The following is a 26,345-nucleotide window of genomic DNA, read 5'->3' as shown; positions in this document are numbered from 1 at the left end:
CTCTCTCTCGCACATTCAGACTCTCCAAATCATATCATATCATACCATATCGATCTTTCTCATCTGGATCCATACTTTTATTACTATTTGTAACATGCTGGTCCTTATGTTCCACGGCTGGTAAAAAGTTATTGTCTTCATTTCCTTATGACTGTCTCCACTCACTCACTCACCTGCTCATTGATGTACTTGTTTCTCACAAATTATTCTCAGTCCATATCTATTGGTTCTATACTACATGGTCATTGTGTCGATATCCTGGAAAAAGAAAACAATGAAGAAAGAGGAAGAAGACGAGGATGTGAGAGACCGGGAACCGCGGAACAAAAATGCAATATATTATAAATGATGCAATAACATGGAACCATGGCATATACTACTAGCGGCAGTAAATACAAAGTAAGTAGTAGATTTGGGTCGTTCGCTTCAATTGGTTCCAGTCCCGTGATCTAGACATTGCTAGTACTCACTAAGTGCGTAGTTATAAGGCAATGGCGAGGTTTCTGTGGTATATCATGTCACGTTCACGTTGCCTGAGGCCAAGAGAGAACTACTTTTTGCAACATTCCTACTACTATCAAATTGCCCGATGATCATGTGCCAGTGAACCAATCTGTACAAGGAGTACACTCCATCAATAGATAAATGATTCATCCATGCTTGATGCAAAAAAAAAGGGAAGAAAGTATATCTATTGAATGAAAACTGGAGAAGAAAAGATATAGAGAAAAAATAAAAGAAAGAAGAAACGCTTTACATCATTGTACATCTGGCATGCGGACAGCAATGTCGCCTGATTGTGTTATATATCGCACCCATGGGAGGGAGGGGTATTGTAGCTGCAATCATCGGGTCATTTGTTAGCATTCACTCATGCATTCATTTCATTGCATTGTGCTTGTGTGACGAGACTGCCAATCCGACTGATGATGGGGGAGTCACGAGAGTTGACATGGGATAGATGGACATACCTTAGGTTCCGTGATCTTCAAGTACCGGACTTGGATACCGCTAGTAGTGAAGTAAGGGATTTCGAATTTGACGTTGATCGGCCGCTTTGCCTTGCCTTGCCCGGTTCCACCCATGCTACCTCCGAAACCACCGGTCATGCCACCACCGTGCTCGTCGTCGCCCTTTACGGACGGCAGACCCAGCTCTGCGCGCATGAGGAACTCCTTGCCTCCGCCGAACTGCTTGATCTTCCAGATGATGGCGGATTTCTCGGGCGCGTAGTGCACGGTTCCGATGTTGGTGCGGAAACGGGGTGAGTCGGCGTCTTCCGGGACTGGGACGAGGATCTCTACGTTGTTGGCAGTGCTGCGGCGCTTGAATTGGGCCTTGGCCTGTTAAGGAGGGATGGTGTTAGCTTGGTCGTTTTGTTTCTCTTGAGTAGTAAAGGCGGGGTGTTGGCCGTACCTTCAACATGTACTCCATGCGCGATCCAGAGTGCGATTCCACCAGACATTCCACCCAAATCAGAGGCTTGACTTGGGTGTTCAACCGGTAGCTCATCAGCTCGAATTCGCCATCCGGGGGAATGAAGCTGATGGTGCGGTCATTCTCGAACCGAGAAAGACGGACACACTGGTGGAACTTGACGTCCTCCATCTCGACGGCCTTTCCTCTTGTTGCGCGACCCGTGGTCTCGAACATGACCTTGTCGTTCAGACCCAGACGAAGCTCCGGCATACCACTCAGATAACACTTCATCTTGATAGCTCCGAGAATCTCCGATCGCAACACGTTACCAGACGCGGACACGAGGAGGTTAAGAGACTCCACAACATCAAGGAAGACTTCATTCTTGCGGTACCGGATACCCTCACTTCGCCATGACACGGCATTGGTGACAGCAATGGGTGGTCGGGCTTGGATCTCCAGCTTGTGTGATTCTTGGGTAATGTATCTGCCATGAACTCGTTAGCTGTGATCCTCCATCACTCCTGGTCGCATAGACGGGCCCGTCTTACTCTTGCAATATCTTGCTCTCCGTCGTCTGCGGGTAGCCAAAGTCCATCATCTCATCAAGCAATTCATAAATGATGACAAAGTTATCGCGGATACTCTCCTCCTCCAGTACCTTGAAGTATTCCGTGAATACCTCCACGATCTTGTGTAGGAAAAGGAGGATCTCGGTGGCATTGGTGTTCTTCTTAGTCAGGGCAAGGATGTAAAGGTTGCTGTGACGGATGTAGAGGTACTAGACAAGATTGTATTCTCAGCAATTGACCTCCATGATTCTGCGTTCCAATCTGAGTATGCGCGCAGGGTTGATGTGGGAGATGGTAGACACAGCGGGTTGCGGGGAACGGCGGGGGGGAGATGCAGGTGCGCCGCCGCAGCCACAAGTCGGAGACACAAATACGTACGTTAATTCCTTCGTGGGAAAAGCACGGAGCTACGGCGGAGCTCTCTTCTTCGGCGTCACTGAGGAGGATGGGAAATTTCTCGACTGCGGACATGGGGATGTCTCCGCGGTAGTTTCGGGCTAGAAGGGTCTAAATAAACGGTCAGGTTCCAGGGGATCACGGCGGAATTGTTCGTGACAGCGCAACCTTCCACGGGGGTTTCATACCTTGCCCTTGAGATCGAGGAAGAAGATGGCCGACGCCATCGCGAGGGTATTCGAAGGGAGGTCGTGGGTGGAATAGTAAGGTGGAGGTTAAATGGCGCGAGTATCGAGGAGGTGAGTCGGGCAGGTACTGGAGGACTAAATGGGCGGGAGGCTCCTGGGCGAGGTTCAACGGGAGAGGCCAGCGAAACCACTAGTTCAACATGCTGGACTTGCGGGGAGGTAGCTGTGGGACAGTGTGCATTAGAGATAGCTCAGAAGCACTTTCAAACTGGGGAAATTGTAGAAACCAGAGCCGGAGAACTCACAGGAAGCTGCAGAAGGAGGAGGTCTTGGCCGACGTGCCTGCGATGAAGCTGGAAGGGAACGAATATCATGCAAGACTAAGACTGACTTGAACTGATGATGCGGCCATCGGGGATGCTCTGCCTTTCCGCGTGGTATTGTTTCGTACACAATACACCGCCAGACAAAGAGCTTGTGGCGGGGTAACTTACCTTAACCTGGTCACATCATGGTATCAGAGTGTATCAATGCCTCAGGGGTCTTTAATCAGAGCGCTAAACCTATTCGAGAGATCCGGCCAGTCCAGATCTCCACTAGACCTGATGAAGCCTAGCGCTGGTCACGCGCGCAGAATATATTTCGGCCGTCGCAAGCGAATTCTCTTCCTCTTCCTTTCTTTTCTTTCTTTGTACCATACGCCCTTCCTAGACAGTGCAAGGCAGCTCAAATTGCTTTTTTGTGATTTCTGGGTTCTTCCGTGACATTCTGTCGTGGAGTTCCTGGTTTCTCATTGCTGACTTTGCGATACAAAGGTGCGAAGACTAGGCATCGTGTATTCGAGGGTTCCATAAGAGCTGGCCGGGTATTTTGCTTACTGTTACCCGGGCGGTGTCAGAGGAACCGTACATACTTTTGGATATCTACTTTATTTGTTTGTTGGAAATTATAATGATGGCATGCCATGTGAACCGAATCCTCAAGATCCCATAGTACAAGTGTAGTAGATGTAAGAGAGAAGACAGAACTTCCGGTGGTATTTGCAGTCACTATGTAAGACAAGTCGTAGATAAAAATACATAATATATGGCGGATGAAGAAAAGGCCCCAACACATACACAGAACATCCAGGGCACAAAGAAAACAAGGGGAAGGGGAAAAGAGAAAAAGGAAGTAACGCCTTGAAAATGCACCTGCGGCCATTTCCCAAAAATCAATCACCCAACTCAAGCCGCGATCTTAAATCCCAGAGGTGCTAATATGCGCTCACGGGCCACCTTGTTCGCAACAGCATTGCCCTTCTCCAGGGAGATGGCACCGATCACAGCGTACATTGTGTGGGCGAGAACGAGGTCCATTCCAGAACTTTCGAGGTTGTTGGGCTACACGTAAACACACCGCTGTTAGCAGGGGATTCAATTGACCGACTGGCGAGGCGATATCAGAAGCCCAGTAGCGCAAGGCGTTCGAATATCGTCTCAATGCATGGGACTCCTAGACTCACCTTCCGAGGGCACCATCTCACAACTCTCTGCATGTCATACTTGTGAGCCAATTCCGACAGCTTCGTCTTGCTCGTAAGGAAGCTCTTCGTGTTGTAGTCGAGGTTGTCCAGGCTATCCAAAGCCGGGTGAGTGAAGGGGACCCGGCCATACGCATCGGGGGTGGCAGAGTTAGCAGCGTTGCTAGGACTCTGGACCAGAGCCAACGAAGCCTGCAGCTGAACAATACGCTTGCCTGTGTACAACCCCATCCGGATTAGTATCCAATCCTGTTACCATCCATTGCACAGCAACATTTGACATACCCAGGAAGGCCAAACGGTCATTGAAACCTCTCCGGCCCTGATCAAAACTCTTGTGTGTCACTGCGAGCCACTTGGTCTCCTCCGAGAGCATCTTGTCACCGTCGTTTCCGAGCATGAGGATGTAGAACCGGTCCAGAACCTTGGGGTCAGAGTTCACGGGGAACTCGGGGCGGTTGGAGTTGAGTCTCAAGGAGAACGGCGCTTTGGCACGAGGCGGCGTGTACGACCACCGGGGCTTGTCCGCATGGTTGACTGCTGCATCTTCGGTGGCCGTCGAGAGTCCTCGCCGCGGAAGGAGACCGGCTGCGATCGAGTTGGGACGAGCGAGGGAGCGGCATGCGGAGCAGGAAGCGGTCCTGACCGCGCGAGTCGATAGTACGGAAGCCATTGAAGAGAGGAAGGGCCGGAATCCGGAGTGGTGGGTGAGAGGGAGGAGGTCGCCAGGCCGGGTCTTTTTCCACGATTGATGGCGGCCATCAATGATAATAATTCCTTTGGAGGAGGAAGAATTCGGAGATGTGGCGCTAGTCCCGATCGGGATAGTCGCTCAGTTCTCCGGCTCGCCCGCCAAATCTGTAGTTTCAAACAATGGATAGAGAGCCACCCTATGAAACCAACCTCTATATCGATTCATGACAATTATGTCAGTACCATCAACCGTGTTTCAATGATCAGGCACCTTTGCCTACCAGTTACTACTCGGAGCCCATTCCCATTCTATCCGGTGCGCTCGAGCCATCAACACCTTAGCCGTATGGATCTAGAACAAGAGCATCGCTTCACAAAACTTGGAATCGGTGGTAATGTGTAGGCTAATTGTTGTACGGGAGGCCCATGCAACTACTTTACATATTATTGAAGACCAACTATCAGTTGTCGGTGACGAGTGTCGCGAGGAGACACGGAAAAATACATGCCACCATCTGCCAAACTTGACTCCCGCATTGACTTCCCCGAGAGCAACAGTATGCACTGTAAGGCAAAAGGCAAGGATGCACCATAGTACCAAGTGAGCAAGACTGTTGGAGGACAAGCCGTGCCTCACGGGAAGCGCGCCAGCCTAAAGCATATTTGCCGTCTGGTCTCCCGTTGTACAGCCCGCGGGAACCAGCCAGAAAAGTACTAAATGACTAACAGTTTCCATAATGCTTCTATTCAGAAAGGAGCCGCTGATCTGTAGGTACCTGGCCATAACCTGCGGCGCGGAATTCTACACCGCAAAGTTGAGCGGCAACTAGTTTCCCTTCATATCCTTGTCAGCATGTATGACATGCAAGCACTGGAGACCCGGCCGAGGGTACTTATGTGCAATTGTTGTAGCACTCGTGTCCCGCCATTCCCCGATTATTGTGTGCATCATGTCGCTCAAAACTGTGGTATGTCTGAGCGTAGAATCAGCTCATGCTTCATTCGGCAGTTGTTCCATGAGCCCAGTCGCCACCGCAGTGTTGAAGTATGAGACTGTATTGGCGAAATCAGGACAGATGGTGACTATCTCATGTTGCTTCAGTACCATAGTGGCATGTGAATATAAGATGGCATAAGATTGAGATACGGATCACACCTCTGGAACATGGCAATGAGGGTCATCGCAAGCCGGCCATGTACCTACCGTCTGACATCCATGCCTTATCCTGTAATCTTTCGCATGGGATTAGGGCTGGAATTAGAACAAACACAGCAATTCTTTTTTCATGCGAAATGGGGTTGAGGGACCCTTTGCTCTCGAACCTTTCCGAATAAGGTGGTTCAGACAGTTATGCTCACTCTTGATGGACCTAGCCTGTTACTGCGTTTAACCACAAGCCTTCTATTGTGTCTAGAGTGGCATTGTGCAAGGATAGTACGTGTCAATTGCGGCAAGACGCCAGTTACTAAGGCAATGCACCGTGCCTCAGTGCGTCGCTTTGCGGTCGTCGGCAGCAATTCATTGCGCATCCGATTCGACGCACTGCTTGCCGCGGGGAGGCAGTCCAATGCAGTCCCTGCAACAAACAGGGCTGCTCCCCCGCTTTCCTAAATCTTCAACATTCTTGGAGTGGCACAAGGCTCAGAAATTAATCCACGTGCTTACTGCAGTGTGCCTTGTATTCCAGTTCCATAACCTGGACTTTTCCGTATCTTTGCTGGCTACCACTCTATTTCATTTGTTGACCGCTCGTTTAAGGATCTTTTGAGCTCGCCAGCCCCGGCTATCGTTCGGGATGAATTGGCTAGGAATACCCAGAATGGTAAATGGGAAATAAGAGCATAGTAAGAATGGTCGAGGGGCGAGCGAAACATGTAATCTGCATAATGTCGACACTTAGGTCCTGTTCGTTCTCAGTACACTGACTTTATCAGCTGAGTAGTCCAGTGTGTCAGTAAACTTGCTTGGACGGATGGCCCCCGCGTTTGATCATTTGCACCAAACAGTAGTATCCCTGGGCTCGGATATCAGCAGATAATGCTGCTTGGTCTTCACGGTGCAATATCAAACGACCATCCGTAATCTCCCAAGGTACTTGGGATCAGAGCGGCAATGAATAAACACTGTAGACTATGACAGATAAGATTACCCAACAGACGATCGCGGTAATGAGAATCGGCGGGTGGCAGCTCCCGTTTAACAACTTAGTGGGGTACAGTATATCATGAAAGTCCGGGCATAGAAGTCCTGCATCCGTTATCGAATGTAGTGGACCGTGAAGTTTTAGTCTTCCGTACGCTCGGGGATTGCAGCCCGGAGTCTCCAGCCGTCGGGTAACCAGCAAAAAACATGTCTTCTGTAAGATCACGCTACGCACTAGATTTCGTCAGTTCGTGCTCAAGGAGGTAAAATATGGAGCAATTGGTCGAAACATACAACGTAGCGTGCGCTGTTTAACATGACATACCACCAAACATCCGTCGGGCCCTTGCAGAAACGGCAAAAATCCCATCGAGATCCGGCGATAGCCATGAAGATCACCGTTAGACCATCGGAAGTGTCATATCCACGCGGTTCCTCACTGCTGGTAGGACGTTGATCGGTATGGCGGTGTACAACTCAGAGGCATCCTTCGGACCCAGTGCTGGGTTCTGGGGCTAGTATTTAATGCGGGATGTTAGCCAACTCACACCAAGAGAAACAGCTCATATTCTACCCCGTTGTCATCTGCTCCTTCATTGATCTTGCGGCATATCACCAAATCCTTCATACTTATAGTCACACAACTGCACCACCTTATACCTTTATCAGACCAGCCGCTGCTAAAACTGTCTTGTCAATTGACCTCCATGTTTACTGAACGAAGATATTGCGTCATGTATTGCGCCCATTTCGATTTCATACTTGAGGACATCCCTCGGCCAATCTGGAGTAGCCGCGAGGATGTCGCACCAATTCCCTATTCGGTGCATGATCCACCCTCGCCAGGCCCTATACCTCCTAATCCGCCCCCGAGCCCTGCATGATCTTCGATTGTTCAAGACTAGTTCTTTTCAAAGGACAGCGCAAACTAGTAGAGAAGGTAAGTTTATAAGCAACAACCTACCCCGCGATGCTGAGTACGTTCTGACAAATCTGCAATAGAACGTGATAGGAAGGGAATGAAATTTGCAGTGCACCATTGAATCAAAATCTTGACATCGTTATCAGGCGAAGGCAAGAAAGGGAGAATATCCTTGAGACATGTCAACTGCCAGGCTCTCAAGCCAAAGTCATGGGGGAAACGGACATAGAGGCGTGGCGGATTGCTTTTAATTTTGTCCTTTGATTTAGAGGAGTTCACGGAGTAGAATGCACACTAGACAATGACACGGCCAGTTTCTGCATGAGAGCCATAACAGTCATGACCTAAGATTGTGTAGATCTCCAAACTCATGGCTTTAGGACATACCTATCGACAAGTACCTTCCGTGAAATCAAGGCCATCGCTCCGCCTTCCCTCCGGGCGGTTGTAGGGGGTCACGGCTAAGGCATTAGTCTTTGTTTCAAATATCTCCTACATGCCGACAAATTCCACGGCTTGAACAGTTGAGACGGAGCTCAGAGTTCTGGGTGAGAAGATGTGAAGTTTAATCCAAAAACAGTCGTCAATTGACTGGTATAAAATATATTGCACGAAAACAATTTTAAAACACAACAGAAATCAGAGGTATGTCACAATAGTTCACAGGAAAGCAAGAATGAGAGCGCTAAGAGTACTCAGACCCACCACAGTCCAGCCGGTCTTGATGACCTGGGCGTTGGTAAGACCAGCACCAGTATCCCAAATCAAGTGGCGCACTCCGTTCATGCAGTGGTAGGTGAAAGGCAGGGCCATGGTAGTCTTCAGGGCAACCTTGGCGACAACAGGGAGGGCGGCGAAAGCGGCGGCGGCGGAGGCAGAGCCCAGATCCCAACCGAGCATGGGAGAGGCGAGGTAGGCAGAGGCATAGAGGTAGAGACTTCCGGACAGCGCAATACCGGTGATACGGTGGATACTACTGCCGATCCATGTGATCTGGGGACGGTAGATGCTAAGGTGGGGAGAGACGGGGCGGTTGAGACGCTGCTGGGCGAGGAGCTTGGTAGGGTCGGAGGAGTTGGAGGAGGTAGCAGCGTGTCTGCATGACAACGTTAGCAATCCATGTTCCGCCTCCACTTAGCGACATTCACTTCATGACGTCGAATTCGATATCGCGAACCCCTCCCAAGTCGAAAGTCGCATCTGAGTGTCCCAATCACGCATAGTAGCTCACCTAGTCTGAACGGCTCTTCCGAGAGCAACAGCAGCCGGGGAGACCGAGTTCATCAAAGACCAACGCAGGGCGTAGGGCTGCTGGACGGCAACTGCAACATTGAGGTCAGTGTCGCGCGATTAGCTGTAGAGGATGAAGTAAGTACGTACGCCGCCGCAGCGATTGTTGAGCAACCTTCTGAGAGAGCATGATGAAATTGATAACCTCAAGAAGTGGTGAGAGGCTGAATCGGGCACACGAAGCTGACCGTCGTCGTCGTAGTCGTCCAAGAAGAAAGTAGCCTCGAACTGCCGACTCGTTCGTAACGCTTCGGAATCACGGGACGGACAACCTCGGGTTCACCTCCCAGTCACGGGACTTCACCCGATGCCCCAAAATCAGCCAATGAGCAGCCGTGCATTACCACTCGGAAGATCCATCTTCCATCTCCTCACCGCCCGCTAGTTCGGGCTTTTCGACTTTTGTGTGTTTCTCCCGTCGCTTTCTCTTCCTCTTCTTCTTTTTCTTCTCTCTCAAGGGTCTCCGCCCACGTTGTCTACCATTCGGGATGATGTCGACGTGCTTAGCAGGGCCTCACTGGTTCGGCATTCTGTCGTGACCGCCGAGGTCATATGAGATACCTGAGAAGGAGCTGTCCCGTCGTTAATCGCCCATTCTTCTCTATCCTATGAGATGGAAGGGTTTCATATCAGGGTCACATGACTGTAGGATTCGCTACGAATTCGCGTAGAACCAGCCCTTGAGGCCTCGTGTAGAGCAAGCATCAAAGCTATAATGTAGCTTGGAACATGGACGCCGTCGCTGAGATTTTGAGAGGTCTTCCGCTTAGCTGACAGGGGTTCGATAACACTCCTGAACGGTCATGTACTTGCTACATTGCTTGTCAGTGGTTGCTGCTGCTGTCTCGGCTCGATTTTGTTAAGCCCTCAACGTCTGTTTTCAAGGCAGACATCCAAACATAACTGCGATGTTGTGCGAGTGCAGAAAAGGCTTGCCAAACAAAAGCCCTGCAGTTAGTGGGAGAGCTCATTTGACAAGCGAGAGAAGGCCAGTCAATAATTGCCTGAAGGCCATAGGGTGCTCAGCAGGCCCATCCATAAGCTTATCACAGCAACCTGCGATTTCTATTACGTTCAATATACAGAACCTCTCGATCCCATGATCCTGTTATTGTCACTTATCGAGCTTATCAAATGTCTTCTCCATAAGAGGCCTGATGTTCAGACCGGTAGTAGCCAAGAGAGATGTCTAATATATATCAACTGCTGAGGAAAATCATCCAGAGAAAACGTACTAGTAGTATTCTTTGAATCCGCGGTAATATGAGAGCAGTTGATCTCATTGTAATTGTACAAGCGTTTGCTTCAAAGTCATCGTCGATGCTCGTCTCATTAACTTACTGAACTTCCAGTCACTATCCATAACTAAACCCCAAGTAGAATGTAAGAAGTCTTCTCAAAGCCGGGGCAAGTGCGGGGAGAGTCCCGCAGCAAAATGATCATGGCACGCTAAACTCTGACAACCTCAACTAGTCTACAATTCTATTTAGAACCCATATCATTGTTCGGAGCATGCAAAAATATTGGTCGTTAAGATCTCAGGCTCTAGGAACTATTGGGGCGGTGTATGGACAAGGAAGGAAAATGACGAGTTGTGCTCATACAGTTGTCAACTAGTATATCTATAGACAGGTAAGCTACAGCCGACCACCACCATTTTGCAAGTACTCCTGGCGATCGATATGCTCACAAATCATGTAGTGCTGGAGTACACATTAAAATCATTACCTGTGTACCTTCCGTGGCACTTGGCTGACAACTGTCGATCAATATGTCTAACCTGGAGCTTAACCTCGCCTTACTCGACATGACAGGAGGCTATCCAATGATGTATCCTACGGACATTCTCCGTAGACATCGGTATTCTCTCCCGACCAACCCTCCGACCAAGAAGGTCGGAGAAAAGAGACTCTCGGACCGAAAGCGTCCAAGGAATAAACAATATAAAGCAACCATTTAGGCTAAATATATGAGATGGCATGAGGGGAGGTTTACGAGGCATGCTTATCTGATCTTCCCCTCCCCTCCTCCATGCCCAGCCTATCTACTTCGTATTTCAATAGATCACTTCAACTCTCCAATACCAAGATATCATAGCTTCATCATCCAAATCACCAGACAATAATCCACCATCAGACAGTACAGCAACCACCATGACTATCCAAACTGGACTCGACTACATCCGCTCTCGCTCCATTGTCGACTGCGACACCATGGACGAGCAAGGCACGTATCTTGCTTCATGCACCTCCACTATCTACTAAAATATAAGCACAGTTGCCAAAACCCTTGGTCCTTTCCACGACTGCACCTCCAACCAGGTATACACCTACAATTTGCTGCATCCACCCCATCCTTACCACCAAGCTAACAACACCACAGGCAATAGCCTACAACGAACTCACCAAGCCCGAACATTCCGAGCTTCTCCATTCCTCTCTCACCAAAGCCAAAGCTCTCATCCAAGAATACCCCGGTCTAACCATCGAAGAACTTGCCATCGAGATAGCAGTGCGTACACCTTCCCTTCTCCTTCCCAACACCATCAACTCACCACAAATACTATATATAAATCGAACTAGATGATATCCCTCTCCCTCAGAATCGCCCCCCACATCACCGGCCACATTCACATCCAAACAAACCCCTACTACTCCTACTCCACCGAAAAGACCATCGTCAACGCCCTCCGTACGTACATCCATCCATCCATCCCCTCTACATACACACAACACAACAAACCACCACTAACCCCACCCCCCCCAAACCACAAAACAGGCATAGTCAACCTAACCCACCACCTCTCCCCCACCCACCCGCAATCCCGCATCTGCATCAAAATCCCCAGCACCTGGGAAGGTCTCAAAGCATGCCAAGTCCTCGAACAAGCCGGGGTGCGAACCCTCGCCACAACCCTCTTCACCATGCCTCAAGCCATCCTAGCAGCAGAAGTAGGATGCACGTACATCGCACCATACGTGAACCAACTGCGAGTGCATTTTGAGCCGGGGTATACACCTCCCTATTACCCTCCTCCCCCATAAACCCACACAACTACACCCAGTACTAAATGAAAGTTACAGCTTCAAAGACCCCTTCCCCCTGCTACACTTCAGCGCCCTAGTCCAGAAATACTACGCCTCCATCGGATCCCAAACACAGGTATTACCCGCTAGTTTGACGTCCACGAACGAGATCTTCGCCTTGGCGGGCGTGCAGCATATTACGATTGCTCCTGGGTTGTTGGATGAGTTGGCGAAGCCGCTGTTGGAGGGGAAGGTACCTGTGGTGTCGTTATTTGATTCTCCTGCTGTGGTGGAGGGGGCTGTGCCTGGGAAGGAGGTGTCGTATGTGGGTGATGAGGCGGGGTATCGGATTGCGTTTACGAGGGATGCGAATGGGTTGAGTGAGGAGAAGTTGACTCAGGTGAGTTTGGTTATATTTTTCATTGTTTGGTTTGGTTGGGGGGATAAGGTGGTTGGGTTGTTGATGATGTTGATGCTAATGGGGGTTATACTACTGTCTAGGCTGTGAATATTTTCTGTGATATGCAGGATAAATTGGTTCAGGTTTTTAAGGGGTTGAATTGAGTAGGAGGTAGCACTGAGATAGTACTTACTACTAGCTATGTCATTGAGATTAGGTTAATGGGATACTCTACAATCAATCAGACCAAACATGCATCTGTCTATCCTAATAACCTTTGTTCTCTTCTACGTACCTATCTACCTACTTCCACCACACCACCCCCCTCACCCGCTTTTAACCAACCAAATCAATCGAACTAACTTTCTAGGTACTTAATAACGATCTAGCCAGCCCAGCAACCAACCAACCAACCAGCAACCCACCCTCAATAAAGCAATAGAGCAAGCAAAGCAAAGCAAAGCAGCATACAGGCACGCAAACGGACTTGGGAGTCTGGGTCTGAAAACGCCTGCTCATGCAATATAAAATGCCATGCCAAAGTGGATATAGGAAAGGGGGATAGAAAAGAAAAGAAACACTATATACCTTCTTTTTTATCATCCTTAATTCCGAAACAGACAAAAACCGCATACAAAATAGTTCAAGCAGAATGGAAAGCAGACAGACGGACATATGGATAGAGAGATAGAGGACAGGAGGAATATGTGTGTGGGTGTCGGCGATAAGAGCTTCAGTGTGTGTGTGGGTGAATGTTTTGTAAATGGTCACATGAGAACATCAGTCATCAAACCAAACCGTGGGGGAATCTAGGACTGAAACAAATGATCGGATGGGTAAAACAAATGAAAATGTTAAGATAAGATGAAAAGACCACAACATCATGCGCTCAATCGCTGGATAAAGGACTGTCGGGTCCGTTAGCAAGTCTAAAGCGTTAAGTATATGGGTATGATCACATACCGGGAAGAACTGCCGGAATCCCTTCATGTCCAGCCGGCCCAATGCTCCCACAAACTCCTCCACCAAGTCCGCTCCCATTCCCATTCCTGGCAACTCGCGATCCCGCAAGTACTGGAGGTACTCCATTCCTGTCTTGGCGTATATCGTGCGCTGCAGACCTCCTGCTTCGGCGAGGACCTGCTTGGCCTGTGCATCCTTCGAGTTGAAGGACGGGGTTGCGGGCAGCGCCCAGCACAGAGGCGACAGCCGGGTGATCATGAACTGACCAAATCCTGGCAGTGCTTGTTGCTGGGCTGCTGCACCATTCGCACCCTCCGGTGCAATGTCGGGCCCGCCCCAAGAGCTACCCATCTTCGACAGGACTGAGAACGCCATCTTAGCAGTAGTGAAGTCCTCAATGTCCTTGGCGAAATGCTCGATAGTACCGATGACCGTTTCGAACATGGGTTGGTTCCCTAGTGTCGTTAGTTGTGATTCTAATATCAAAATCAATGAAACTTACGCTCACTAATGATAACGGCCCCAAGCTCGTTGTTCAGGACCGCCAGCAGGAAGTTGAGGTATTCCCGCTTCAGCTCGGCCAGCTGGACCTCGTCATCAGTGCCGGTCGGGGCGTCTGCAATGCCAGAGAACACCCGCTGCAGGAATGGGGTCAACAGCGCATCTAGGATAGAGTAGATCTCCGCCTTGAAACCGAAGATGACTTGATCCAGCAGTCGCAGGAACAGAGCCATCTCATCCCGAGAGGACGTCTGTGTGAGCAGACCGTCAATCCACCGCGGCAGCTGGGGCAGGATGCGGGATCCCAGAACGCCAATAAGGCGCGAAAATGCAAACCGAGCAGCTGTTCTGACATTGAAGGATGTCTTCAGCGACTCCAGCGCGACGAGAGTAGCCTCGGAGACCTGCATGAACGCCTCCGAGACTTCAGGTGCAGGCAACGAAGCGGGGGAGCTGGTTCCCGGCATCCAGTCGGAGAAGCCTCTGGCAAGCGTACCCAGTGCCATGATATCGTGGTGTATCTGCAGTAAAGCCCGCTCATCATTGGCCTTAGCCGGGGCCAGGTTCTTCTCCATATCCATGAAGACGGGGTTCAACACAGACTGTGCGTAGAGGACCTGCTTGTCAGCGGGAACAGTCGGGGTGGAACAGATGATGCCCACGGCTTCGAACAGGTACAGCTGGCTGTTAAAGACAGCATCGGCCGACCCCTCGTGGTCCTCTGAGGACATCTCATCTCCATCCGAGCCTTCAGTCGGCAACTCAGCGTTGATCACGAGCAAGTCGCCCAACGCCTCGACGACGGTCTGCGCCACATTTCCAACATGGGTTCTGAGTTGCTTTACCAAGCGCTGGAAAAGGTACCATGACCGTGTCTTCACCTTCTTGACCGGGTGATGAACCAGTTGGAGGAAGCTCTCCAGCACGGTCGGAATCAGATGGGTGTGATACTGGAAGAAGGAGCTGTAGCGAACACAGATCTCCATGTACTGCAACTGGGTGGCTGGGTGGGTGAAAGACCGGATGTCTGACTCGACCATCTTCAACATCATACCGACCAACCTCTCCGCGGCCGCGTTGTTAGGAACTCCCTTGTTGTACAAGCTGCCTGCCCTAACGGCAACCTCGCCGAACAAGAACATCTCATGGAGAGCCAGGTCCAAGTCCCGCCAGTCGAGCTGAGCCCCCGATTGACGCAAGCTCTCGAATGTGTTTCCCACAACCTCCGAGACAGCCTCCATGCAGAGCTGCTCGTTGACGCTTGCGACGATCTGCTGCAGCACGCCCAGGCGCTTCCGAAGTTCCTGGAATTCTGCCTCGTCTGTCTGATCGTCTTCGTCGCCCCAGGATGAAGTCTCATCGTAGCGCATCTTGGCGATGATGGCTTTCAGAATGGGAAGCAGGATGGATGAATGTTGTTCGGCCAGGGCAGGGTTGACCTTGGCGATCTTCCGCAGATAGGACAGGAGGTCGCTCACGCAGGGGATCACAGTCGAGCAGACTTCATCGTATTCATCGGAGAAGTATCTCAGGATATGCGGCAAGAAGGCCTGCAGCAGACCGGTGGCTTTGGCATTGCACTCGGCCGTGACGGTGTCCTGCTCCAAAGCCCGTACAATATCAATGACGGTAATGTTGACTAACTTGGCCACCGTTTCCGCCAGGTCAGTATCGTACTTGAAGGTAAACCTGTTATCATGAAGAGGGGGACTGTTCGAGAGCTGAGTAACAATAGTATCGAGATTCAGGAAAATGATCATATCCATCTTATCTTCTGGCTTCATCTTCTTGCCGATAATTTCCGTGAAGACGTCTACCGCCGCATCGCGCACCTTCTCTTCTCCTTCTCGGAGCTCCGCCTTCTGCGCTCGACCGAGCTGCTGGAACAAAAGGTCCAGCATGGTCTGGTTCACCACAAGACCGATATCGATCCAGCTGACCCAGCTGCCGACCGCCCTCAGGGACATCTCGACGATCGTATCATTTCCGTCCCGCCATTCGGACAAGATCTGCTGCCACGAGTTGGCGATTTTCTGCATGTCGCGCGAGCGAATCAAATCCTTGAGCAGGTTGGCCTTGTCCTGCTCGGCGCGGGACCGAGACACAAGCACGTCACCAATTTCCTCATGGATCGCATTGATGACACGCAGGTAGAAGACAATTCCGAGCGGGTTGTCGTGACTTGTGCTGGCCGAACTCTTGTATGTGAGGCTGAGAAGGTCGTCAAAGAAAGTCTCCCAGCCATTGCCGTAGAGGGCTGAGAAGAGGAAGGTGATGGTCTGGGCGATCTTGTTTTGGATACTGGTCGGATCGGGGGTAACGTTATCCTGACCGTACACCTGGCGGAGATAGGCCATCAGGCCGTCCCGGACATAGCCCAACGCCTGGGGGTCAATGAAACCCGCCTGGGCCGCACTGTTGACAACTTCCAACGCCACATGCCGTATGATTTCGGAGTATTGCGGAGTCTTAGTGAAAAGGGTAAGGCAGACCTGCCATCCGGAGGGGTCGGTGCGGAGTTGGTTCAGGTAGTCGAAGGCCTGAGCCTTAAGAGTTTGGTCGGAGGTTGGGTTCCCGGCGATTTCTATGGCATTTGCTACCTACACGGGGGAGGGTCAACGAGAGGTCGACGGAGGGGGAAACATGGGAATGAGGGGAAATATGAGAGGGGGAAGAGGGGATATAAGAAAGGGGAGGAGGGGGTAGGATGGAGGGGAAGAGAGATCGGTGGTGGGGTGTGGGCTGAACAGAAAAAGAAAAAAAGCGAGCAAAGGTAAAAGAAGACAAAGACCAAAAGAGGGTCAATGTATAGACTAGGGACTGCAGCTTACCTGCTCTTCCATCTTCGACCAGCCGGGCTGCCTTCAGAGTCGCAGGACTCGGAAAGCAATGAGGGTGAGGGGGAGGGATCGAGGAACGATGGAGGTGGTTGTTCGGTCAAAATGCAGATGGCGGCGGAGAGTCATAGCAGAACAGAACTAGTCGCAGAGGCCAGCCTATTGAGCCATCACTAGTGCGTTGGAGCAAGTGGATTCTTTCTTCGGCGTCAGACCCAGTCACCTGGGGAAGCGAGAAACCGCAAATTCTGCTCACCGGACGAGTTGTACAATAGCTCGTCAGCAACGGGGCTTGTGGACTTGGTATTTTCAAGAAAACCGTGAATGCTCTCGTGCCGATGACGTGCCGCCGGAAGGAAACAAAAAAGAAAACGACGAAAGAAATCTTTCGTGCCTGAGTTTGTGTGGCCGCTGTTCCGCCCCAAAACGGCAACGGGCGGCGTGCCGTTGATGCCCGACTATTCAGGCATATATAAGATGTAGTTACTCTTATGTCTACCCAACTATATGCCTTTTTTACTGATTGCTTGATACCATTGCATTGCAATTCATAACTCTACCATTATTAGTTTGAGCGGTCCATACCCCACTCAGCTTCATCCTCGTGCTCAGTGCTTCCCTTCCTGGCGCAGCACCTCCTTCTCCATTTTCTCAAAGCCCTCTACAGCCTGGCCGTAACGCTCAAACACTCCAGGCTGGTAACCGTCCGCGATCTTTTCGATAAACTCCTCCTCGTGCCACCGTTTTCCAATCAAATCTTCAAAAGTCTGTCCCTCAGCTCGCTCCATGGCCCAAACCGCCTTATACGCTGCACCCAGCGCACAGGCGTTGTCACCGATCTCCAGCTTATACACTCCCTCACTACCACCCAAGATCTCTCCAGCCACTTTAGCAATGGCCTTGTTCTTCGACCCACCGCCAACCAGGTACACCCGACGTGGTTGCGCGGGGATGCCCTCACCAGGGCTCTGAGTAAGGCCACGAGACCGCAGACGCAATGACAGCATCTGGCTCTCGACAATGGCGCGAGCCTCGTCAAGAGTATCCCAGCCGCCATTCGAGGGCTGCAGGCTGCCGTCCTTAGGATTGTAATCGAAGCGCCACTGACCCGAGCGCAGGTTTGGCACAATCTCTGGACGAGGGAAAAACAGACCCAGCTTCATTGGGTCGGAGTCAGCCTTTTGGCCCATGGGCGGAGTCTCCAGTGTAATTTTGTCGAAGTTGGCCCATGAAGTAGACGGCTTCTCGCCGAGCTTTTCATTAACTGCATCCCGGACCAACTCGCGGGCCAGTCCACCGTTCTTATAACAAAGCATGAACATGTACAGACCCGCAGTGGTGGGGTGGTTGAAGAAGTGAGTGGCCGGGTCAGGCTTATAGCTGGGTGTGGACATGAGGAAGGTGGTCGAAGTGCCCAGAGACACCATAGCATCGGAGGCTCGTAGGGGCAGAGCAAGGATAGTGGCAGGGTTGTCACCGGTGGCGGGGATGATCGTACAGTCGGGGCTGAAGCCGTAGCGTTCCACGTAGTACCGATCAATTGGGCCGAGATGGATGCCTCCATCTTCGAAAACCTCGCCCAGCTTGCATTTCAGGTCATCAATGCCAGACGAGCCGGCGCAGAGCTGTAGAAGCTTCTCATCATAGGCACCCTTCTTGATGTTCCAAAGGTTCATGCCGCAGACATCGGAGATGTCCATCGGTGCAATGTGACCCAAGAAAAGGGATGCAATGAACGAGGATACCAACGAGATCCGCGACGTCTTCTTGTAAACATCAGGGTACTTTCTCTGAAAACGCATAATCTGCGGACCTGTGAATCTCTACTAACAATTAGCAATTGCCAAACCCCTCTACACTCATGTAGACTATTGCGGGGGTGGATACTCACATGGTGTGCCTTGCTTCCTGTGGCCAAGGCCAGCTCGCTCTGGCCACCCAGAGCGGCATCAAACTCATCACACTCCTTCTGAGTGCTCGAATCCTGCCAGTTAGGACTGAACGGGTGCGAGAAAGCCCCGTCCAATTGCTCCTCAAGCGTCTTGCTTGCATCCAATCCCTTCAACAGCTTCTCTGCGTTTTCTCCCCAGTATACACTTCCGTGTTGCTGTCCCGCACCACTGATGCCCTTGATCTGGCTGAAGTCCAAGCCTTGTTTACGCAGCCCTTCTAGGACGCCATCCAGGGCCTGCAGCCACAGGGCCACGGGGGCAAAGACCTCATGTTCGGCTTCATTGGTGAGAACACCCTTCTTGATGGGAAAGCCGCGGGAGTCGGCGTCGAAGTCGAATTTGGAGACATAAACGACCTTGAGGTCGGAATTGACGACGAGACCCTTGAGTTGTTGGGTGGAGAGGTCGAAGCCAATGTATAGAGGACCTTGCATGGTGAGTGCGGCCCGGGGGAATGATGACGTATGGGTGGAAGTGGGATGGCAATTCCACGGAAGGGAGGGAAGAAGAGATAAGGTAGAGTGGAGAGGTCTCAATTGAAATGGAAGAATCCAAAAGAATCAAATTCTAGAAAGCCCGTGTGTTTTTACGTGAAGCTAATGAAAGAAGAGAGGGGTGGAAAAGAGAACAATTGCAAGAAGCAATGAAGTCAACACACCGATGGATGATTTATCCCTTGAACTCCCGCCAGCCTGGCAGCTGGTCGGCAAAATCCGACCAACAGGAAGGCAATTGGCATGTCGGCGTGCCAGAGAGCAGATCCCATGACTGATCGTGCCCGACCTCGTCTTTTTTACCGACGTGGGCGCTGCTTACTGAGTGACTCTCATTCTTCTTGTGCTTTTTGGTACGCGTGGGGTTCACGATAAGAAGATATTGATTTAACCTGCAACCCCCCACCGCCGCCGGGAATTTACCCGGTTAATGACTAGTAAAAGGGAGCGAGGCCACTTTGGACTCAAGTGATCTTGCTGAATGACCGCCATCGTGGGTCTAGATTCTCAGAGTCAACCCGAAAGTCCCTTCTGCAGACTTTTTTTTTTTTCTAGGATCCTTTACAGGGAAAAGTTAGACTAGTGCTGGACTACGACCAACTGGCTAAGGCCTGCGGCTAAAGTGAAGATCCCGCGGATCGCCTCATGGGATCGAGTTCGGTGCGCTCTGGTACATTCGTCCAGACCCGATAGATACACAGTAATCATAGATAATACAATCCCTTCTATTTTGATTCCAAAATCCCACTCCCTGTCCCCCTCTCTACTTCCACCTGGGATCGCCTATCAATCTTCTATTCTATCCAACTGGCTAGTACTCCACGGCAGCAGACTGGATGTTGGATGTCCCCCCACTATCCATCCTCGGGTATCATCGAATTGGGGGGTGCAGAACGCTAGTGAACGACTGACACATGGAGCGGACAGATCTGATCATGCCAATCCATGCTATTCATAGGGACAGAACCTGACCCTTAGCGGGTTTTGCGGGGTTCATGGTCATGGTCATGGTCATGGTCATGGTCATGCTCATCCTCCTCGCCATCCTCTGGCTCAGGACGCGCACGAGAAGTGACATCCGCAGGGATGAACTCCTCCGTGAAACTCAGCTCCTCGTGCTCCAAGGGGATAAACCGAACTTTGAGACGCTTGACTCCACGCACGCCTTCCCCGACCGCAGTGCGGATGGACTCCTCGACCTGCCGGGTTCGACTGACAGACCACGCGCCCGGCACAGCGATCTCTACATCCATCAGATAGTTCTGTCCTGACTTCATGCCCTGCACATCACGGACCTTGATGGCATCGCCACCCTCCAATTTCGCCAGCATCTTAGCCGCGGCTTTCTGTACTGATTCCTTGATGTCATCGTCAACGTTCGTATCAGCGAGCTCCAGCAGCGACGTCTTGGTGTTTCCCCATCCGGCCTTGATGACCATCAGCGAAATCAACAGTCCACCCACAGGGTCCAGCCAGGATGCGTCTTGGAAGAGATAGGTTCCGCCAATCGTAAAGAGAGCGACAATACTGGTCAGGGAGTCGATGCGGTGGTGGATGGCGTTGGAGGCTAGTACCGAGGACTTGCGTTCCGTAGCAACTTTCATCGCTGTTGGGGAAAGGAGCAGTCAGCGATTGCAGTTAGTGTTAGGGCAGGGATTCCTCAAGGTACTCACTAGCATGATATAACCACTCCTTCACCACGATGGACCCCGCAGCAAGCCATGCGGCATGAATGCTCGGGCCCATTGCTTCAACGCCGTGGCTATGCGAGTGACCGTGTCCCAGGGCGCCTACATGCGCGATCGCTTCCGCAGCCTGGGGGTAGAACTGATCCAGCAGAACTTGGCCGGAATTGAGGCCCATGAACACACCTCCGCAGAGCAACAGCCCGCTAACCCCTAATGCTCCGATGCTTTCGATCTTGCCATAACCATTAGGGAATCGCTCGCTCGGCGGCTTGAGCGACCAGGCGACTGTGCCTAAAGTCAGAAAATCGGAAACTAGATCGGTAAGGGCGTGGTAGGCGTCGGCGATGAGGGCTTGGGAATGGAACACGTAGCCGCCGATGAACTTCCCGATGGCCATGGCGAGGTTAGCGAGTAGGCCAAGTCGCGTAATTCGCACACCAGCATCATGTTTGTCGGTAGAGGTAAGGTAGACGTTTCCGTGATGGTGATGGTGGTGGTGGTGGCCATGGTGGCCACCGTGGTCTCTGGATTGGGTGGTCATTGGAGGTAGGGTCACGGAGGTAGCGGAGGTGGCTGCGGCGATGGAAGGGACTAGAGTCGGACGTGTGACGGGACAGAGCAAAGCATTGGAGGAGGAGACAACCGGAGAATGAGAGGAGGAGACACTAGGGTTCTTATGGCGCAGACGCGAGAGCGAGGACGAGGACGAGACTCGCAGCTGAAGAGCCCTGGGGAGAAGAACAATGCCGGATCGTCTCCCAAAGGCACAGGCTGGCCGTGATAGCGGAGGATGGGCCCTGCACCACAAGGGCTGCGTCAGCATCCTCGTAGTGGCTTGTCTAATGGACCAGGTTCTGCTGCAATTATATTATTTTGGGTTGTAAATACACGGAGAGGAGCCCGGACTGAAACAGCAGCTCCATGGTGGTGCAGTGGATTGTTTGAAGAGAAGAGGAGTAGCCGGAAAGCCTGATTGTCATTGCGAGTCACTCCGTCATGGCTTGTCGGTCGAATCCCCGGCTGAGGCGATGCCGACATGCGCTGACGATTTCGGCCCCGGAGTTGATCCACTGATCGCTTTCTCGATAACAATCTTCCCCCAATTCCGGCGGCTATGATTTGCAGACCCTGCCATTCTCGCTGACAGACGAACTGCACACACGAGACCAATAACCTCCCAGGTAATGCAATCTCGATAATGCTGGACCTTTCTGTCCGATCTAGAGCGCTGTCTCCCTCCGTGACCTTTTCGCTCTCTCTGCCGATCCCTTCCCTCTTTACCCCTAAGAAGCAACGCAATCTCTGCTTGGCAACTCCTCCAGCTGCGTCACCGGATGCTTGTCATGATCCAGAGCCCCTCTTCGAACCGGAGACAAATATCTGCGTTTGAGGCATCCATAGATAGTCGGTTGGCGGGATTCTAGTGCCGAACGAAGGAGAAGCGGCGTCTTGGCGGGGATCAATCTTTAACAGAAGCTCCGCGACGGACGCTGACATGCCGAACAGTTAAATTGCGTGCTTGTTAAGCTTAATAGTCCGCAGTATTCCACTAGAGAGGTTCAGCGTATCAAAATAATAGTCGCAGAGTGACCGTTTAAGATTTAGACCACTGCCAACTTTATGATGGTTGATAGGACACACCAGTTGTTGTTAGGTTGGCTTGGGTCAGATCTTGAACACGGGCTGTATGCTGAGTCTTGATTATTCGCAAATGGGAAGGCTGCCATTGCACTGCCTGCAAGCCATTTCTTTGATGATACCCTCTGACTGGACACGATCTCGTGACTCGATAGTCATCAGGGCATCATTCACCGTTTAGCTTTGCTCAGCCTGCAAGACTGATGTCAAGTAGCCTTCGTAGAACACAAGGCTGTCAGAAGAGCAGATATATAGACCGAACCAGAAACGAAAACAAGTCCTTTTCTTCAGGACAACCCAATATATGGCACTGCTGATCTTGTTAGCACGATGGCCCATCGCCAGCGACGTTTCCCCATGTTCCTGCGCCGTCCCTTCAAAGAAACAACCCAAAATACCTCAATCCCTCATCCAGACTTATTCAAGAACTTAGGTACCGCATCAAATGATATTCAAAGAGGTAACGCGGACCTCCCAGCGATCGGGGAATGTGCCGTCCATCTCGAACTGCTCGAAGTATTCCATAACCTGCGTATCCAGATCATCCAGTCGAAGGAGTTAGACCGCGTATTTCGTCTCGATTCAAGCCGATTATGGATACCGAAACATCGTAGGAAAACAAAGAGGACGGAAAAGTGGCATCGGTTCGTGTCGCTTGCTGTTGAGAGATTCCAGGTCTGGATCCGTGCTGCGGAGAAGCAGCTTGAGCGTGATGGAAACAAGAAAACGCTTATACTTCCCCCTGTTGGTAAGTTTCACTGTCGGCCATGATGGGCGTATTCATTTTACTGAAACTGTCAGACATACTCATGGTTTGGCACGCATTTTTGCTCAACCCATCCGATTACAAGGAATTCTGTACAAGCCGTCAGCTTGATCGAATTCAAAGAGTGTCTTTCCCATGGGTTGTTATAGTAGGTTTGCACCATGGATTGATATACACCGCATACTAAACAACTATTACGTTGCAGCACGACTGCATCAACCCAACCAACTGGTCATATACCCTCCACAGATCGAACAAACAATGGCTCGAATCTACCGCAAACATAACAACAAACCCTCTTGTCACTCTCACAGACACCATTAGCGGAACCCAGTCCACACCAGACCAACCAAACCAAGAAAAACATCCATCAATACCTCCCGAAAACGAAGCCCTTCTACACAACGTCCTCCGCCAAATGAACTTCATCGACCAGATGCACAACTGTCTATGGATCTCTTATCCTGATGCCGAGGAAATACTAGAGACTGCTCGAAAACGCTACAACAACTTCGTCGAGTTGTTTCGTCTTCATCCCGGCGTTATGCTCGTTCCGACATTGGATATAGATCTAGTCTGGCATACGCATTTGTGTAGTACAGCGCGGTACAGGGGATTCATGATGGAGAGGGTAGGGCGGTTTATCAACCATGACGATAAGTTGGGGAAGGGTGCGCTGGATGATGGATTTGAGAGGACAAAGGAGCTGTATGAGGAACTGGAGAGTCGTGGGGGGGATAATATGTGAGAGATTAATTTGGTTTTGTGTTATAATATGAATAATGTGGGATGATCACAGAAAGAATAGAGTGCTATCGGACGGTGGTCTTTATAATATGTACTATTCTAGATACTCCTTGTTGGACTGATTTTCAGAGCCTGGAACAAGTGGATGGAAGAGGTGTGCTATTAGTAGTATCTCGATACGGTGAAAAGTGCTCCATGGACAAATAGGGTTTTCTTCAGTAGAAATGACCAGAAAAAGGAAACTTAACAGAATTTGTTAAACCCGCTGGCAAAACAGCTTTGCAGGCTTTGTCCAAGGTCAAGATCTCTAGGCTTCATCCTGTCAGCCATCACTTTCCCCTAGATTGCCGTAGATAACCCCAATAGACAGAATACTGGAGAATTCAAGCCGAAAGTAGAAGCCTTTGATATAACAATCTTCTAGGGTTTCGATATTTCGACTGCTGTACTCCTCCTCTGATACTGAGGATAAGGAAGAGCATTGCCGGCCCCGGTTGGTCTTGAGCTACTCACAATGAGCCGATGAAGTAAAATTGGCAAACAAAAGTAGATTTACTTACTTTAAGTAGCGGAAAATCGTAGAATGGATGCATGCGAACAACAACCCCCGCAAGAAACTCATCCGGTCCGTGTATTGGTAAGTAATCCTTATCGCCTGCGTCATCACCAACGATGCTTGTCCCCGACGAGTCATGCATAGCGACACCACTTATCACATCTGGGTCGCTGTAGATCGTGACTCCCGATAGATCCTCCGTTACCCACAGAGCCTCGACGGTGACGTTCCCAAAATCAGACACGAGCTGTTCCTCCCGGTAAGGGTACAGCGGAAAGTAATCGTTCTCATCAATATCACTCTTATAGAATGCGTTCCTACTCCGCACTAGAAGGGTTTCCTCGAAAGAAGGGGTAGTGTCGGAGCACCACCCAATATATCTGAATTTGACTGCCTGCGTGTTATCATTAACTTTGGCACCCAATCAGTAGTTATGCTACAGTAAGGAACACATACGTCTCGCACAATCCTAAGCCTCCCTTCTCGTCTCCTTATACTAAATCCTTCCCAGCATTGATCGCTTTTCGGTTCCTCAAAGCTCCACGCTGAAAAACCGAACTTCAAGCCTCTAATACCAAAAGCGTCCGCCAGGAAATAGACAAAGTAAACCTGGGTGGGAAGAATCTCGACTCGAGAGACTAGCTTGGAGTGGTGACCAATGTGCTGATGAGTGCTTCTTGTCAGAAAGTCAATTCCGCAAACGTAAACATGATCCTTGATTCTAATCCCATAGACCGTAATAACTTCGACACCAGTCGTCAAGTCTGCGAAAGAATTCCATAATCCGTAAGCATGGTTGACCAATTTCTTCGGAGCCCATATTTCCACAGTCGGCGGTATCGATTCTGTAGCAATGTAGCGTATTAACTTGCTCAATACTGTTATCCTAGACACTACCTCCCATCTCAGATCGAGTCCTTCATTGCGTGATTTGGGAGACCTAAGAGAAAGAACAAGCAGCAGTCGGCGCTTGGATATACCTTCGTTATCAGCGGGGAATGCACCGGTAGAACTGGCGTGGTTTTGTGCGCATAACCGAATCTCCATAATCCAACGCAATCTTGCTGGTACAAAAAAGGCGAAGGAGATCCGTCGGGGACAGGTATTCGAGGATCATGGTCAAAATCTCACCCGGCAGTCCAAGCAGTTTTGAATCACAATGAGCAGACTTTGTCTCCATGTACGGCCCAGTACAAAGCGTCGCAAGGTCAGAAGGGATTATAGTATCATGTGGATCAAGGCAACCTGGGAAGTGATATCAGCATGTTTTGGAATATCCGCAAAGGGCTGTGTCATACTGTCCAGGTAGAGTAGGGCGTGGGGCCCAAAATATCTTTGAGTATCTGGTTGTAATGCCTGGCATAATCGGAACAACTCTTCAACTCCTAACTGCGATGTAGTTTGGTCAAGAAGCACACGATAGCAAGATGTATGGATCAAAAAGCATTCTATTCCTGTGGTATGTCTGCAAGGAACCACTTGAACCCAATCCGTTTGACCGTTAGCCCCATCGAATGATACCTCCTGATAATGATTGGATTCCCTGTAGTGCATATGACCATGGTAAAGTTTGCCGCGTTCATGGTACACTAGATAAAGTCTGTTAACAACTGAGAACCCGGAGAAGATTAT

At 50.6% G+C, this 26,345-nt stretch overlaps 12 protein-coding genes across 12 annotated transcripts; 3 read left to right on the top strand and 9 right to left on the bottom strand.

Moving 5' to 3' along the window:
* Positions 1-351: 351 nt before the first annotated feature.
* Positions 352-2,941, bottom strand: BO87DRAFT_379259 (AP-1 complex subunit mu). Its single transcript, XM_025623989.1, has 7 exons — positions 2,881-2,941; positions 2,576-2,798; positions 2,370-2,498; positions 1,971-2,200; positions 1,417-1,906; positions 972-1,343; positions 352-839 (listed from the first exon to the last, which is right to left on the bottom strand). The coding sequence occupies exons 2-7, from the start codon at positions 2,612-2,614 to the stop codon at positions 759-761; spliced, it is 1,341 nt and encodes a 446-aa protein (XP_025476580.1). The 5' UTR covers positions 2,615-2,798; positions 2,881-2,941; the 3' UTR covers positions 352-758.
* Positions 2,942-3,591: 650 nt separating this feature from the next.
* Positions 3,592-5,169, bottom strand: BO87DRAFT_379258 (mitochondrial 54S ribosomal protein mL57). The gene is made up of 4 exons (XM_025623988.1): positions 5,072-5,169; positions 4,383-5,002; positions 4,080-4,312; positions 3,592-3,957 (listed from the first exon to the last, which is right to left on the bottom strand). Exons 2-4 carry the CDS (start codon positions 4,768-4,770, stop codon positions 3,802-3,804), a joined length of 777 nt encoding a protein of 258 aa, XP_025476579.1. The 5' UTR covers positions 4,771-5,002; positions 5,072-5,169; the 3' UTR covers positions 3,592-3,801.
* A 369-nt stretch (positions 5,170-5,538) lies between these two features.
* BO87DRAFT_139874 (uncharacterized protein) lies at positions 5,539-6,033 on the top strand. Its single transcript, XM_025618105.1, has one exon. The coding sequence runs from the start codon at positions 5,648-5,650 to the stop codon at positions 5,924-5,926; it is 279 nt and encodes a 92-aa protein (XP_025476578.1). The 5' UTR covers positions 5,539-5,647; the 3' UTR covers positions 5,927-6,033.
* A 98-nt stretch (positions 6,034-6,131) lies between these two features.
* BO87DRAFT_399796 (uncharacterized protein) lies at positions 6,132-7,561 on the bottom strand (the record flags this gene model as incomplete). Its single annotated transcript, XM_025625469.1, has 5 exons — positions 6,132-6,398; positions 6,791-6,874; positions 7,089-7,160; positions 7,341-7,421; positions 7,508-7,561. The coding sequence occupies 5 exons, from the start codon at positions 7,559-7,561 to the stop codon at positions 6,132-6,134; spliced, it is 558 nt and encodes a 185-aa protein (XP_025476577.1).
* An 881-nt stretch (positions 7,562-8,442) lies between these two features.
* BO87DRAFT_379254 (succinate dehydrogenase cytochrome b560 subunit) lies at positions 8,443-9,744 on the bottom strand. The gene is made up of 3 exons (XM_025623987.1): positions 9,236-9,744; positions 9,087-9,177; positions 8,443-8,951 (listed from the first exon to the last, which is right to left on the bottom strand). Exons 1-3 carry the CDS (start codon positions 9,273-9,275, stop codon positions 8,516-8,518), a joined length of 567 nt encoding a protein of 188 aa, XP_025476576.1. The 5' UTR covers positions 9,276-9,744; the 3' UTR covers positions 8,443-8,515.
* Positions 9,745-11,298: 1,554 nt separating this feature from the next.
* On the top strand, positions 11,299-12,735 carry BO87DRAFT_315656 (transaldolase family protein; the record flags this gene model as incomplete). Its single annotated transcript, XM_025619704.1, has 7 exons — positions 11,299-11,375; positions 11,418-11,466; positions 11,528-11,656; positions 11,728-11,836; positions 11,924-12,155; positions 12,229-12,571; positions 12,673-12,735. 7 exons carry the CDS (start codon positions 11,299-11,301, stop codon positions 12,733-12,735), a joined length of 1,002 nt encoding a protein of 333 aa, XP_025476575.1.
* Positions 12,736-12,828: 93 nt separating this feature from the next.
* BO87DRAFT_139774 (uncharacterized protein) lies at positions 12,829-13,374 on the bottom strand. The gene has a single exon (XM_025618104.1). The coding sequence runs from the start codon at positions 13,244-13,246 to the stop codon at positions 12,938-12,940; it is 309 nt and encodes a 102-aa protein (XP_025476574.1). The 5' UTR covers positions 13,247-13,374; the 3' UTR covers positions 12,829-12,937.
* Positions 13,375-13,452: 78 nt separating this feature from the next.
* BO87DRAFT_389558 (Ran GTPase-binding protein LOS1) lies at positions 13,453-16,878 on the bottom strand (the record flags this gene model as incomplete). The annotated part of the gene is made up of 4 exons (XM_025624898.1): positions 13,453-13,479; positions 13,535-13,989; positions 14,037-16,635; positions 16,867-16,878. The coding sequence occupies 4 exons, from the start codon at positions 16,876-16,878 to the stop codon at positions 13,453-13,455; spliced, it is 3,093 nt and encodes a 1,030-aa protein (XP_025476573.1).
* A 512-nt stretch (positions 16,879-17,390) lies between these two features.
* On the bottom strand, positions 17,391-19,696 carry BO87DRAFT_365512 (xylulokinase). The gene is made up of 2 exons (XM_025621800.1): positions 18,764-19,696; positions 17,391-18,695 (listed from the first exon to the last, which is right to left on the bottom strand). The coding sequence occupies exons 1-2, from the start codon at positions 19,256-19,258 to the stop codon at positions 17,481-17,483; spliced, it is 1,710 nt and encodes a 569-aa protein (XP_025476572.1). The 5' UTR covers positions 19,259-19,696; the 3' UTR covers positions 17,391-17,480.
* A 254-nt stretch (positions 19,697-19,950) lies between these two features.
* BO87DRAFT_379250 (cation diffusion facilitator family transporter) lies at positions 19,951-22,122 on the bottom strand. Its single transcript, XM_025623986.1, has 2 exons — positions 20,992-22,122; positions 19,951-20,924 (listed from the first exon to the last, which is right to left on the bottom strand). Exons 1-2 carry the CDS (start codon positions 21,827-21,829, stop codon positions 20,293-20,295), a joined length of 1,470 nt encoding a protein of 489 aa, XP_025476571.1. The 5' UTR covers positions 21,830-22,122; the 3' UTR covers positions 19,951-20,292.
* Positions 22,123-22,685: 563 nt separating this feature from the next.
* On the top strand, positions 22,686-24,205 carry BO87DRAFT_139688 (uncharacterized protein). The gene is made up of 3 exons (XM_025618103.1): positions 22,686-23,392; positions 23,446-23,558; positions 23,616-24,205. The coding sequence occupies exons 1-3, from the start codon at positions 22,975-22,977 to the stop codon at positions 24,156-24,158; spliced, it is 1,074 nt and encodes a 357-aa protein (XP_025476570.1). The 5' UTR covers positions 22,686-22,974; the 3' UTR covers positions 24,159-24,205.
* Positions 24,206-24,479: 274 nt separating this feature from the next.
* BO87DRAFT_399789 (uncharacterized protein) lies at positions 24,480-25,830 on the bottom strand (the record flags this gene model as incomplete). Its single annotated transcript, XM_025625468.1, has 4 exons — positions 24,480-24,662; positions 24,718-25,107; positions 25,170-25,584; positions 25,718-25,830. 4 exons carry the CDS (start codon positions 25,828-25,830, stop codon positions 24,480-24,482), a joined length of 1,101 nt encoding a protein of 366 aa, XP_025476569.1.
* Between the last annotated feature and the right edge of the window lie 515 nt (positions 25,831-26,345).

This window comes from Aspergillus neoniger (genome assembly GCF_003184625.1).
Source record: "Aspergillus neoniger CBS 115656 unplaced genomic scaffold BO87scaffold_31, whole genome shotgun sequence".
NCBI lineage: Eukaryota > Fungi > Ascomycota > Eurotiomycetes > Eurotiales > Aspergillaceae > Aspergillus > Aspergillus neoniger.
Note: the sequence above shows the minus strand (reverse complement) of the source record. Positions and strands in the feature narration are given on the sequence as shown.